This window comes from Dromaius novaehollandiae, chromosome 6 (assembly GCF_036370855.1).
Source record: "Dromaius novaehollandiae isolate bDroNov1 chromosome 6, bDroNov1.hap1, whole genome shotgun sequence".
NCBI lineage: Eukaryota > Metazoa > Chordata > Aves > Casuariiformes > Dromaiidae > Dromaius > Dromaius novaehollandiae.
In genome coordinates, this window is record NC_088103.1 from 16583698 (window position 1) to 16597456 (window position 13759).

Genomic DNA, 13759 nt, shown 5'->3' on the forward strand with positions numbered 1-13759 from the left:
TTAAATCCACTACTTATTTTGTCTTTTAATGACATGCCTGTAAAGTCTGTTGATCACTCTTGTATTGGAAATTACAAATAAAAAGTTTAGATATGAAATTAGGTCTCTTATAAAGCATTGATTAGTAGAATTTAGGTAAATTTATGTGGCAAAGATGGTGATAACCTTTGAGAGTAGGTCCTGTGAGTCATCGGGAAAATGGATCACAGTACATCTTACAGATGTTGACATTGTATCTATGACTATTTTCGTGTTTGTCTGGACTCTGAGTTTGATCCTCTTGGTGGAGATTGTGCCTGTGAAATGGGGAAGATACAATAAGAGGAGCCAGGAATGATTAAACGTGTATAATAGCATCCATGTGAGGAGCATCTAAATAGCGTAGGACTGTTTCATCCTTTTTGTCTTAGAGGCAAACAAGGAATGAATCTGACGGTGTACAAAATGAACGTAACAAGACGAACAGAGAATGACTGTTCATTCTTCAAGGGTAAGAGTTAAGGGACTCCACATGAATGTTTCTAGCAACTAATGATGACGGGAAGAATCTATGTACTCTCTCCTTTTATGAGAACAAAATAATTAAGATGATTGATATGACAACAAAACAAAATAATTAAGATGACATTTTGAATGAACATTGCTTGAAGCAGTTCATATCTTCTAGAATTTATTTTTTATCCCTGCGGATTTTTAAACCTTTGGTTCCTACTTGATTCACGTTTTTGCAACAGAGACTTAAAGGGTATATCCTTTTGAAAGATGCTCTGTCATTCTCCACTGTATGTACTCAGTTTCCAGTCCTTGGGTATGTGTCTGCAATGTTTTCTGCTTATGGGCGTAGAGTGATCTTTTTGTCACCAGTCTTTTTGCAAACCTGTTTGTAGTCAATCAATCCATATAATAACCAGGATTTGCATACTTGCTGTTGATTTCCCCATGTAAACTCAGTGTCCTGTACAAAGGTGGTTATTTGTTTTCAGGACTGTTTCTTTTCTATTATGAAAGAAGCTTCATATTTTTTCCATTTGGATTTTTTTCTGTGAGGTTAAAAGAAGCATGATAATACTCTTTAGAGAGGCTAGCCTCTCCAGTAATCTATCCTCAATTGCAGGGAAAAGCCTCCTGCATGAAGGAAAAAGGAAGAATATGCCAAACAACCCCATCTATGCTCCTTTTTCTCCTGTTCCAGTCAAACACAGTTTCACTGGTTTTAGCCTTAAAACTGGCAGTCTTACCAGTTTGGATTTTTATCATGGCACAAATCTGATAGAAGCTTTGTAGCAAGAAAACAGGGTCAGTTGTCAAGCTGAAGCAATATATTCTATTTTTGCTTTATCCTTTAGTTATGCTTTTACAAGTTTATAGAAAATAGGCTATTAAAATGTTTGTCTTATAATTACAGCTATAATTACTTCTTGAAACAAGATTAGAGAAAGGCTTCTACTTCTCCCTGCCGCTTTCCGTTAAAACTCTCATGATGATCTTATTGCTAGTTGCTGGATCCTTTCGAAGTCTGGAACAGTCAGGATGTGAGTCTTCATTGTTGTCTCCCTTTATGTGCAGAAGTCTATCTGTAAATTTCTACAAGAGCTTCACTTTATAATTCCTTTTCAATTTCTATAAATGTCTCTCACAAATCCATATTACAGCTCTTTTTGCTCTTTCAAAAATGTGGGTCGTGTTTTTTGAAAAATTAAAGTTGCTCATTATACTACAAAATATCTTATATTTGCACAGATCTTTAACTAAATTTTGGATTAGCAATGTCCATGTGGATATTCTTTTTAAGAATGTGCATATTCTTTTTAAAGGTATCATGTTTTTTTCTACTGTAAAGTGTTCAGTGCAGACTTTAGCATATAGGAGAATATTCTTAAAGTGAAGAGTGGTACAGAATACTACAACGAGCCTCTGGTTCTATTAGTCAGTGTCTTGCCCTCAAGAATAAGTAAAAATTAAAATCTTTGGTAGATTTCACAGTAAAAACTAGCGTAAATATGTTACTGAGTTGCTGAATTGTGGCATAAAACTAGTAAAACCTGGGATAATATCTACAAAATGTGCTTAGTGCATTTTTGTTGTTATTGTTGTTAAAGTAGAGTTTCTTATTTGAATGTATGTTGGTAGGTAATATACTGGTGCATTTGACATGAACTTGGTGCTTTTAAAAAATGTATTAGATAAAAATTATTGTGTTAAGATAGATATTTGAGAAGTGAGGGACAGGGAAATCAGATGTGCAGACATTGGTAGTATGTTGTCTGGTTCCTCTCTAATATGAATCGGTTGTCGTTTGAGATCACTGAGCTGATTTGAATAAAGTTAAGAAATCTTTTTAAATAAGAAGTGAATGAAATTAAGGTGAAGGGAAATATTCTACCTCTATTGCAAAATTTCAAATAGCCATAAGCCACACAAAGCTTTAAGAGTACTATGAACTTTAATAAGAAATTTTGGAAATCATCTGGTAAAAGCAAAAATTTTACTTCCATTTTTTTTTACTATTACTTCCCTTTTTCTCATCTAAAAAAGATTATAAGTGCAACATATCTGAAGATAATTTGACTGCAGTATAATCTAGTTGGATTAGGGTTGAGCTCTGGATTTTCACTCATTTCTTGAGAAAGACTAGGCTGTTTAAGAAGCCTTTGGCATCAAGTGCATGCATATCTTGGAAGAAAATTTCTGTGTTCTAATAAGGCTTTATACCACTCTTGTCTTCTAGTAGGTCTTGAATTACTTAAGTCTTTTGTGTATGTTTTGTTGTTTGAATGAACTGCTTGGAAAAAAAAAAAGATTGCTCTAATCAAAGAAGCTGGAACGGAAAAAAACTTAAAATACCAAATTTTTCTGATGACTGGTTTTTTGATAATCACTTTTATAATTGTCTGGACAGTACTAACAGAAATGAGCATTGTAGTGAGATGTCAGTGCTACAAAGGTAGGCTTTTAAGCAAGAAAAAATGCCCTGAGGCTTGAAAATAGCCTATCCTTTGCTCTTTGCTGGATTTCATTTTAGTCCAGATGTTTCCAAACAATTTTCATTACATCAGATTACCATTTAAAATCTAAACTGAAAAGCTCTTTTGAACCTGTAGTAGAGGGTTTCCTTTTCACGGTAGCAGAAAAGAATTTGTCCTCATATTGAACAAAATGTAAGCTTCTCTGGTATGGAAGGTAGAGGGGGGAAGTACTTACACACCTCATACACATTCAAAATATTAGAAGCTAAGCATTGCAAAGGTGAAATAGCAATGAGTACTGAATTACAGGCTTATTATTAGTTTTCTATACTTTCTTAGCAAAACAGTTGAAAATGCTGTTTTGTAAGCACCTTCACAATGACTACTGAATAGACTCAGAATTACCAGGGGAGGATAGGCTATCTGCATCTACCAGATGTAGAGTTGTAATTATAATGTCTAAGGTGTTCGTGGATATGTAATATTTTGAGACAATGTAAAGATACATCCTTAGAATCTCTTCCAGAGTTTTTTCACTGCATTGAGAGTGTTTTTGCTTAAAAAAAAATACTTTTTAAAAAAACTTTCCATTGAAAGTTACCTGTTGATAGTCAGTTGCGGAGGGGGCTGATGAACAGATTTCTTTGCTAACATTAGATTTTGAGTAAATCATTTCTGTGTGCTAACCCTTCTATCTCAAATAAGTAAAAGAAACTTTTGGATGTGGCAACTTTCATTAGCTGTTTTGTGTCGTTAGATTTTTGAATGTCTGGAGAAGTTGTAATAAAAATCAGGAGATGATAAAACCTGTTGAGAGAAATACTCCATGAAAAAATGTATGTGAAAGCGGGGAGGAGGTAAAGAGGCACTGCCATTATTATGAGGACTGTGAAGGCGTAAATGAAGTGTATAATAACTTTATTCTTTGTTTTGCTCCTGCTCTTTCATTTGAGCAGCTGAATTTGTTCATATTACTTCCTTGTACTTTGCTATTAGTAGCTGGGCATTCCTTCAAGTGAGTATGCAAAGGTGGTGCTGAGCACGTACCCTGGAAACAGGTGCCTGTATCTCTAACAGTAGGTCTTATTTGGCCAATGTAATCTTATTTACTGGATATTTTTCTCAAGTTATTACTTAAGTTCAGTCTTTAATACTGACGGTCAGCCATAAAACAGTCTAGAGATTTGTTGAAGTCCACAATTTGTACTGTTATCTTTAGTTGATTCTTCTCTTTCCCCCTCTGTCAGACTTTTTTTTGTAATGCTTAGAAAATATAGCTTTTATAAGTGCAGTATAGCCAAGTTGTCTCATGAAGCCTTTAGCCTAGGTTATCAGTTTCAAAAATGGTCCAAATATTGTGGTTAAATATCTGATGACTTTTGAATGCTTCCACACTGCTGTTCTTAATAGATGTTTTGAAAATCATAGGAGTAATAAATACTATTATTTTCAAGAACTCTGTTTAGAGAGGTAGAAGCTTTGAATGAACCTATAAACTGACTTTTTTTTCCACCCTTACCTTGGGTCAGTCGGATGAAGATATGAGTACTTTCGTGTTTTTTGTGTTACAAGCCCACTGTAGAAACAAGGCTGTTGTCCTTTCCAGAAGACTGTACTTTCCTATAACAAGTCATAAGTATTTAGAGAACAGTGTTTGGCATTTCTTTGCATGACTCTGCCATTCCTTGGAAAATGGCTGTGATGCTTCTGTTCATGTTAGAATTTCTTTTCAGTGGATGTACAGATAGAGTTTATTGAGAGCCTGCTGAAAATCAAGACAAAGGTTTCCTCTGTTGCTAACAAAAATGATTGAGGTTAGCTTTCCAGTGCTGTGGAAGTCTGAACTATGCTTTTAAAAACATTAAAAGAAGAGGCAAAAATAAATACACGCTTTTATATCTCATAGATGACTGGGTTTTTTATTTAGAACGTTGAAAAGCTTTAAGAACAAAGCTGCAGTTGTTAAGGATGATACACCTGAGAGATCATTCCAGGGTTGGATTGGCAGAAGACGTGAATGAGCCTTCAAGAAAAAAATTAAACAAAAATGAGTTAACCTCTGTCTTGTAAGCTGTCTTCCTTTTTCCTTTTGAAGTGTCAGTTTATGGTTTTGATAAATGTCAGAAGCATTCTTCTTCTCAAATAAGATTCTTCTCCATATAATCCAATGTTGTGATTCCCCCCTGCCCCAAGATTACTTTGTCCTTCCTCAGGTTTCTAATCAGACAAGTGCTTGAGAAATGGGATGGATTTGACAGCTAAGTGTGTTTCTTATTGAATTAGTTTTTTGAGGGAACTAAAGGAGGGAGATGAGAAAATTTATTCTCTCCTGCAGTTTCAGAAATTCATTAACTTAAAATAGGAACTAAATGTCCCCTATCCCCCCTTTCTTCTTTGTGCTTTGCTTCTACACTTTAGGTTTGTTTTTTGTATAATCTTTTGCATAATGACAATTGACTATTAGTCTGTTTTACAGATAAAATGACATACGCATATATAAGTTAGTGGACTGTACCCTGATGTGTCTGCTTAGGTACCTGAAACACCAGTAGTTGTGGCACAGTGCATTTAAATAGACTTCATCTACTCCCTGTCCAGAAAAAAAGGATATGCAGTGATGATTGTCTGATAACTTTGTGGGAAGTATGACTTAAAGCAAAGTTATTTTTTCTGTCAGGGATATTAGGTTAATATATTAGTTTTTAAAGTCACCTGATAAGAATTTTTTTAGGTAGGTTTTTTGTCTTTTCCAGCTGTTCCAAATGAGCTCTTCAGAAAGTCTGCTTTGGGGATTCTGTAGTGTTTAAAGGTACTTAGAGACAAGGGTTTAGAGTAAGACTCTGGGGAAGAAAGGGAGTACAGGCTGGCAATCTGAAGTTGTTTTACTTTCTGGTAAAAGATTTAAATAAAGTCATTGTTATATTGGCACTGAGAAATTTTAGTCATGGATCAAGACTGCAGCATGTTTAAGTGTTACACAGTCCTTGCACAAAACGCACAGAATTTCTATATGAGGCAGAGGAGAGCAAGTAGATAAGTATGGTCTGATGTGGAAATAAAAGAATATGAAAACAGCATTGATTAGTGCAGTAGGGAGTAGTCACAGGTTATGATTGCTTAATTATGTGGAAATTTTTGTATTATAAGCATTATCTCAAAGGAAAGCCTTAGCTGAAGGGGAATAGTGAGGGAGACGCTTCAGGCTGTCTGTGAGGTTCTTAGCTGGCGTGCATGAGAATCTTTCTAAGTGAACCTTTCTCTTTGTGAAAGCATTGATAGTATCCCATTGCTCACATATATCTTTTTTTTCTTTTGTTTGAATTGCTGACCTGAATGAGGTTTAATAATGATGTTATGTCTAAGTAGGCTGTGTGCCCTTTTTTGTTACACTTCTGTTTTCGCTTGAGTTCTTTTAACTCAGAAGTATGCATCGTGTAGATCATATTATCTTGTAAGATTACACAGATTACTTTACTTTGAGACAAATTGAAGGTACTGAAGAAAGAAAACATCTTTTTATTCCAGAAATTAGAGGGGTAAAATTACTCTGAACAGACTAGATATAAATTACATGGTTCATCTAATTTATTAGTTAGAAGGTCATTACCACCTCCTACCATATGATACCTTCTATTAAAATTAGGAAAACTGTTACTGGAAAGGTAATTCAATATAGTAACTGGTGATATAAAGAGCACTTTCAAACAGGAACTGAATCAAGGCCATTCTGAGAAAAAAGAGCTCTAAAGAGCTCTTGTACTTAGCATTATGTCCGCTTGGAAGGAAAAAGTCAGATGGCTAAAATGCGTTACAGTTAAGAAATGCAAAATGCATCAGATTCGGGGGGGGGGGGGGGCACACCCCAGTTTTCCCTTCATCTTTCAGAATGAGGTTCAGTCAGTCCTTGTCTTACCATAATAAATATGGGGAAGTAAAAGCAAACAGGTAGAAAACTTTAAGCCTTTACTGTCTAAGCATGCCGTTTGCCTGTTGGCTTGATTATTCTGCCTTCTCACATGATAGAGCTGTCCAGAATTCTGTTCTGTATGTTTAGTTTGTTTGGTTTGATGAGCTGTCAGATTTAGATTTAAGCTCTCTACCATCGCTATCGCCCTGTGCTACCTCAGCTCCTTCTCATTAGGCCTGTCAGGCATGCTCGTCCATTACAGTTTGGAGGACTGGTTTATAGTGACAAGCAGCTGTTATTTATGTCAGTGTTTAGTCAGGCCTCCTCGCTGCAGTATAAATGTTCATTTTGCTAAACTGCAAGGAAGGTTTGGCCAGGAGCTCTTACCTCTGCTACAGATTGCTGAACAATTTGCATCTTATGAATTGGAGCCCTAAGTCGTGTTTATTTAATCAACTACTCCAGTGTAAACATTGATGAAACCACCAAGTGATTTCTTTGGCAAAAGGCAGTTCATGTTTTGTAACTTTGATTCTGTACACTTTTCCCTGAGGAATAACCTCTGCTTTTATCTCATTCCTAAATAATTCTTTTGCATGAATGGAGGTTTATGAATAAAATTAGCAATAAATTTTTACGGTTTTATTTCAAATCCTGAAAGAAGCTGCAGAGAACATGTGTGTATAATAAGGCAAGGACAAACTGATCAATTATAAATAAACAAACTCTGCTATGGTACTTAAACAACGTATTTTCCTTTATCAAAAATTGTTGACAACCTTTTCTTATTTTAAGGGTTCCTTAAGTTATAAAACAAGACATGTTACACTTTAAAAATTGAAATCCAATCCTTTCTCTTAATGTTTTAAGATTTGCATAGTTTTGTACACAGTTAAAAGCACATTACTGAATCAACAAAGACGTTCCTGTACTAGGAGATCTACTTCAAAGATGCTTGTTGTAATAGCTTCCTACTACCTAGAACATTATTGCTTTTCTGTGAGAAGAGTTGCGTCTTGACCCATGGTAAGGGGAGTGTCTGGTTCTGTTTCACCTGCCACCCACCCTGCACCATGTCTAGTAATGCCTGACCTTCTGGTAGGCAGGTTCAATTAATTAATGCAGTGGGAAACTTTTTTCCCCTCTCCAAGGTTAGTATCCTGTGGAATTAGCAAGCTGAAAGATTTCACGAGAGCATGAGATGAACATAGGAACTGGTGAAATGGGGTGGATGGGTGTGTTTGAGGGTGAAGACAGACAATAGCTCTTTCAGCAGTAACATAGGTAGATTGGCTCAGGCCTAGTATGTAAGGTGACTCTAAATATACTGGACTTTACATCAGTACAAGTCATCGCTTCCTGAGGAGGATTACCTGGTCACCAAACTGAAGAAGATTTAGAAGAAATTCCTTGCATCGTTGCAGGGTTCTCCCAGGTTGACATTTGCATGGTGGGATGTCTGTCAGATGCAGCCGTGGTGTCAGTGCTCCCTGTCCTGGCATCCTTTTATCCTTCTGCCACTGACTGTTCTTTTTAGCTGTTTTCAAAGTCCTTGAAGACTGTTGCAGATAAAACCAGGCCTGGTGTTGCACCGAGCATAGCTGAGAATATGCAGTGATAGTAGCTGGCCTGCAAAACTGCAACTTTGCTGGTGGGCTGTTTTGGTGGTTCAGAGAGGATGAGGGCCAAGCAGTCAGTTTTGCAGGTGCTGCTCTTCACAGAAACCTCATAGGAGTGTTACCTGTATAGAAAGAGTCTGTGGGGAAAAAGGCAAGTTGCGATTACCTACACATGCCAGTGACTCAGGTTATTTGATTTTCCAGAAGCTTACAAGAAAGGAAGATGATGTATTTCTGGCTTACTGCCACTCTTCAATAATGGGGTATAGCCTCAAGATATAAGTGGAAAGCACAAGAATGAGTAGTTCCCCAAGGAGCTGAGCCTCTGTTGGGCCTGGTAATGAGGGGTAAAGTGGAAAAGAATATAGAAGAAGTACTTAACAAGAAGATAGGCAAAAGACTTGGATATTTTGGGCCTGTTTTAATAAATGTCTGGAAGGGATGGATACTTTCTGACTTGATTAAAGAAAGAAATCCTGGGGATGAGAAAACTGCAAAAGGGCAAAATATGTGCTGGGGGAAAAAGTCAAAAAAGACTCTCTGCAGCTGAAAAACAATGTTCTTAAATTACACACTACAGCAGCTACTCTGTGAAGTTAGATTATTTCTTCCAAGAAATGATTTATGTTTACGCTTGAAAACTTATCAATATGCTTCACTGCAGTACTTCAGAGACTTTTTCCTAAATAGAAGCGCTTTCAAAACTGGGATGCTTAGGCTGTCTGGTGATTTGATTGGAGAAGGATGCAGAGTTTGGAGTTACTTGGCAAGATCTGTGAGTTTAGCAGTTACAGTGATTAACTCCAAGTTAAGGGGGGTCCTTTAGGTTGAAGCAGTAGGAATGAAGCAGCAGGATTATCTTATGAAAATGCAGTAAGGTTTTTGTGGGACTCAACCCTGTTCACCTGTAAACTTGTTTTTCATTTGCGTGCAAGAATAATCCATCTGAAGTCCATTGAGAATTTCTGGACATTAACAGCTCCAAATTTTGAGGCTTTCATTAGAGGAGGACCTGCAATAAAAATTGTGGGCAGTAGTAATGTAGACAAGAGAAAATGCTCTTGTATGACATTAGGAAGAGAAGGAGAGGGAAAACTAAAATTTGAGAATTTAAGATGTGCATTTTGTTTAGTTATGCATTCTGCATCGGACCTGAGCTGTGCAGTTGCTGGCCCTGCTTTTGTTTTGGGAGGAAATTGTCTCCTACTATTATTACATTGTTTTCAAAGGAGCATAAAGAAAAGGTTGAAGTTTTGACAGCTGTGACAAAGTCCAGTGCCATAATGTGTCATCAGATAAGTGATACTGTATGGTCTGTGGCAGTCAGCAAAGCATGGCAGCCGCTATTTATGTGTCAGCTTTAAAAGATAGGAAGTGTTACCCGAAGGGGAGAGAATATCAGAAGTTGACAGCCTGGTAGACATCTGGGGTTAAATGTCATCTTTTGAATAGTTTTAACTTACACATTCATTTTATTTTGTGTATTGAGATCTGAAATTCCAGTCTTTAAATGCTCATTTTGTTATTTAATAGCACTGAAAACATTGTGTCTAAGAAAAACAAGGCAGTTTCCTGCTAGAGCCGATGATGTAAACGGTTATGTGATAGTTTTCAATATCTGATTTATATTCTATAAGAATGTAAGTGTACTTGCAGCTAACAAGTATAGAAGAGAGATAAGTGTCTTGTTCATTCTTTAACATTAAAAACAAACAAAAACTGTTCTTAGTAATAAGGTATATATTGCTTGGATTCCTCCTCTGTTGAATGAAATGACTTTCACATTACCTAGGCTTCCTGTTTTCTGTAAGTTTTTGCTTCAATTTAAACTTTTAAATTAAAACCTTGTTCATATTTCTCTGTGAGCAGCATGTAACTAGGGTCACTGCTGTAGATACTGGGATTGTTTCCGCCACCCAAGTTGTTTGTCCTTTGAGCTTTTGGTTGTGTTGAGGGTTTTTTGTTTCGTTGTTTTTGTTTTTTAGTTTCCTGAAGCATCCTTATCCCTTCTTATTCCTTGGAACAGGATGGAATGGAACAGAGACTTTTCTATAGTCACTTTAATGGTCTTGTAGAGAATTGAAGTTGTTAGCTTTCAAACAGTATTTTCAACTTGTCATTTATGGGGAACAGTATGCTGTGGAAAGGAAGCATCTTATTTTCCTCTTCTCAAGAAAACTGCCAGAATCTTCTGTTACGCTCTGAAGTCTATGTGAAAGCTCCCCCTTCCCCCTGCCAAAAAAAAGCTTCGTCCAGGTTCTACCGCAATGGCTAGTAAAGGAAGTTAGTTACCATGGGGTTGGAAGAAATCTATACAATTCTTTTTTTTATGGATTGAAAGCTGGTTAAGGCATGGGAAAGCAAGGGTTTGTGTTTTAATGGTCATTGTTCAGGGTGGAGAAGAGCCACCAGTGGTGACCTTCAGGAATGACTGCTGGGATGAGACTTACTCAGTATCTTTGTTAACGATCTAGAGAAGGTAGTGAGAAGAGAAATCTCCAAGTTTGCAGCTAATACGGAGGGCCTTGGGGTACTCAAATCCCACATTGATGGAAGGGCCTTCTGGAGTTCTTTGCCAAACCTGAACAGGAGGGCAAAATATGTGATAGGTGAGCCCCAAATGAAGGGCAGTGCATGGTATTTGAATCTTCCGAGGAAGGTTGACCTGGTTACATGGTGTTGAGCTTAGAACTGGCAGTTGTAACTTAGAAAAGAGATTCTGGACTCGCTACTGGCAGCTCTCTGAAGAGCGTGGGCTCTGTGTGCTTTGGCAGCCCAATCGGCCAACAGCGTGCCAGGGAGTGAGTAGGGCAGAGAGGCTTGATATGACTTGGTCTCGAGTGTGAAAATTTTGAAAAACCATGTGAGACCTCGCTGCACCCATGTTTTGAGTGTTGTGTCGGTCCTGGTCTCTAAACCTCAGGAAGAACGTTAGGGCAGGTAGAGAGAGGGGCAGCTAAAATAGTCATGGGGATGGGTCAGCTCTCTTAGGAGAAGAGACTGAAAAGGCTGCAACTTCAGCATGTGGGTGCTTGAGGGCGCAGGCAGGATGGGCCCTTGGACATCTGTAACCCAACAGCTGTGGGGCCAGGGGACCACGCAAGGAGTGGCCCTGCAGAAGGGGTCCAGGCTCGCATGCTCTTCTTAGATAGTGTTTCCTGTTGCTGAGGTCCCTTGATCTCACCCAGCAGTGCATTTCATAAATCCTTAACAGGAGCATGCCACAAGTACTTTTCTCAGACTATAACCTGAATGTGAAACTGAAGTAAATAGTTCCAGTACTTTTGTGGTTATGTAGTGATTCATTTTGTTTGAGAATCTGGTTCGTTATTTCGAATAAGTCATTGCTTATGACTCCAAGGTTCCTTTATACAGTGTGTTTGATAGCCTCAACAACAACTTTTGTGAGAGTTGTTGCTGTATTTGAATTTTGTTTATTGTGAGGCAAAATCCAATGAGGTACTGTGGTGAAAAATGCTACAGATGTGTATTAAGCTAATAGGACCTGAGTTTTTTTGCTCTTGCTTCTTTTGGACATGTCCTGTTTTTGCAAACCTGTATGATCGTTATTTCTGGAGTAAAAGCTTTTTTATTTTTCTATTTTTTTTTATATTTTAAACAGATTCTTGAAGATGCAGAGGCTCAGCATTTGTTTCAGTCCATTCTTCCTGATATGGTGAAACTGGCACTTTGTCTCCCTAGTATCTGCACACAGGTAAGTAAATACAGCTAGCTGAGTGCTCTGTGGCAGGCTAGTTTTCTGCAAATTGTAACTAATGGCTAAGGTCAAAATACCATGGCCACGTTATGTTTCTTAATAAAGGTTATAGTTCTTTTGTTGAATGTAGTTGAGGGTTAGGGAGTAGAATGGAGAGTACACATCTCCAGTGATATAACAGTGTTGGGGCAGAACCCAAAAGCCCTTACTGCCATATTTTTAGTCTGAACTTCAGTTACACCTTACTTTCTATGTGCTAGAGTTGCTTTTTGTTTTTCTTTAGTGAAACTACCATAGAACTTCTCAGGTTTGAAATCAATTTTAGCAATTGAAATATTTCACTCATCTTAAAACATGTGACTCATGTTTTTAGATCTTTTTTAATCATAGAAGTACTATTTGCATAAAGCCTTCCTTTATTCTGGAGCATACTTTATTCTTGTCAGAGCCTCACAGTACTTTTGTACATACAGCCCTTAACTAGTTCTTTATTGTCATTATAGGAATCAGTCCTGTAGATTCTAAAGCCGATAAAAGGTTTACTGTTGTGAATAATTCCATTGAAGTGAATAGGACTGCTCAAATAAATGAAGGTGTAGTGTGTTATGAAACACAAACAAGGTTGAGACTAGTTTATAAGCTCAGTCAGTTTTCAAAATCAGTTTTCTTGGACTGGAGCAGGAAAATCTCGCCCTGCTTTGTTATGCTGAAGGGGTATGTACAGGAGATGTACAATTTCAAACAGTGTGAATATTTAAGTTTTTTTTTTTCTTGTTACTTGATGGGGGAAGCTTTTTAGAGTGTTATGAAGTTTCTGAATATAATAAACTCAAGCACAAAACTCCAAATTCATTAAGTAATGCCTATTATGAAGATGATATACTGCCAAGCAGTGTAAATGGTTAGGAATTTCTTTCATAACCTAAATAAATGCAAAGCTAAATTTGATGTTTTAGTGCAACATACTCTCCAAAATACCCTATTTTTGTAGGCTTGTAGAATTTATTAGAACTTTTCAGGGTCTTCTCCCCTCTACCTGTGTGAGCTCAGACATTATAAAACAGCTTATTAATTAAATAGCCAGAAGGTTGAATGAGATTCAGTGAATGTGAATATAGTAATGAGAATGAAGGAGAACTTTCTTGCTCGTTTTTTGAAGACTTTAGTGTCAGTTATAGGGCCATGTATTCAAAAACCTAAATTAGCAGCAGTTTCTGTCCTCAAAACTAAAATGTAGCTTCTCAGCTGCCCTGGAGCTAGGCTAATGGCGATGGAGAATGATAGAAGAATGTATTTTTTTCCTACTGTCAAGTGGATTTGTTATAATCATTACTGGGCTGTTTACTAAGGGTTCTTTTTCTTTTCTTTTTTCTTTTCTTGTATTATCATGAGTCGGGGTGGGGGGAAGCCTTGAATGTGGTGAGGGAAAATTCCAAATCAGGAGACTAAAGCCTGATAAAATGGAAGATGAATGCCACTTTAGGTTTTTGGAGTTTTTTCCTCTTTGTTTTTTTAATTAAAGAACCTTTGTCTAGAGTAAAATTAACTC

General features: G+C 37.1%; 1 protein-coding gene across 5 annotated transcripts in view; it reads left to right on the top strand.

The window, feature by feature from the left end:
- The window catches only part of PARG (poly(ADP-ribose) glycohydrolase), an 83446-nt gene that overhangs the window by 26777 nt on the left and 42910 nt on the right, over positions 1-13759 (top strand). For all 5 annotated transcript variants that reach the window (XM_064513763.1, XM_064513761.1, XM_026116728.2 and 2 more), the window contains exon 8: positions 12115-12207. In XM_064513763.1, the coding sequence (XP_064369833.1) occupies positions 12115-12207 (93 nt within the window). The remainder of the gene's footprint in view (positions 1-12114; positions 12208-13759) is intronic.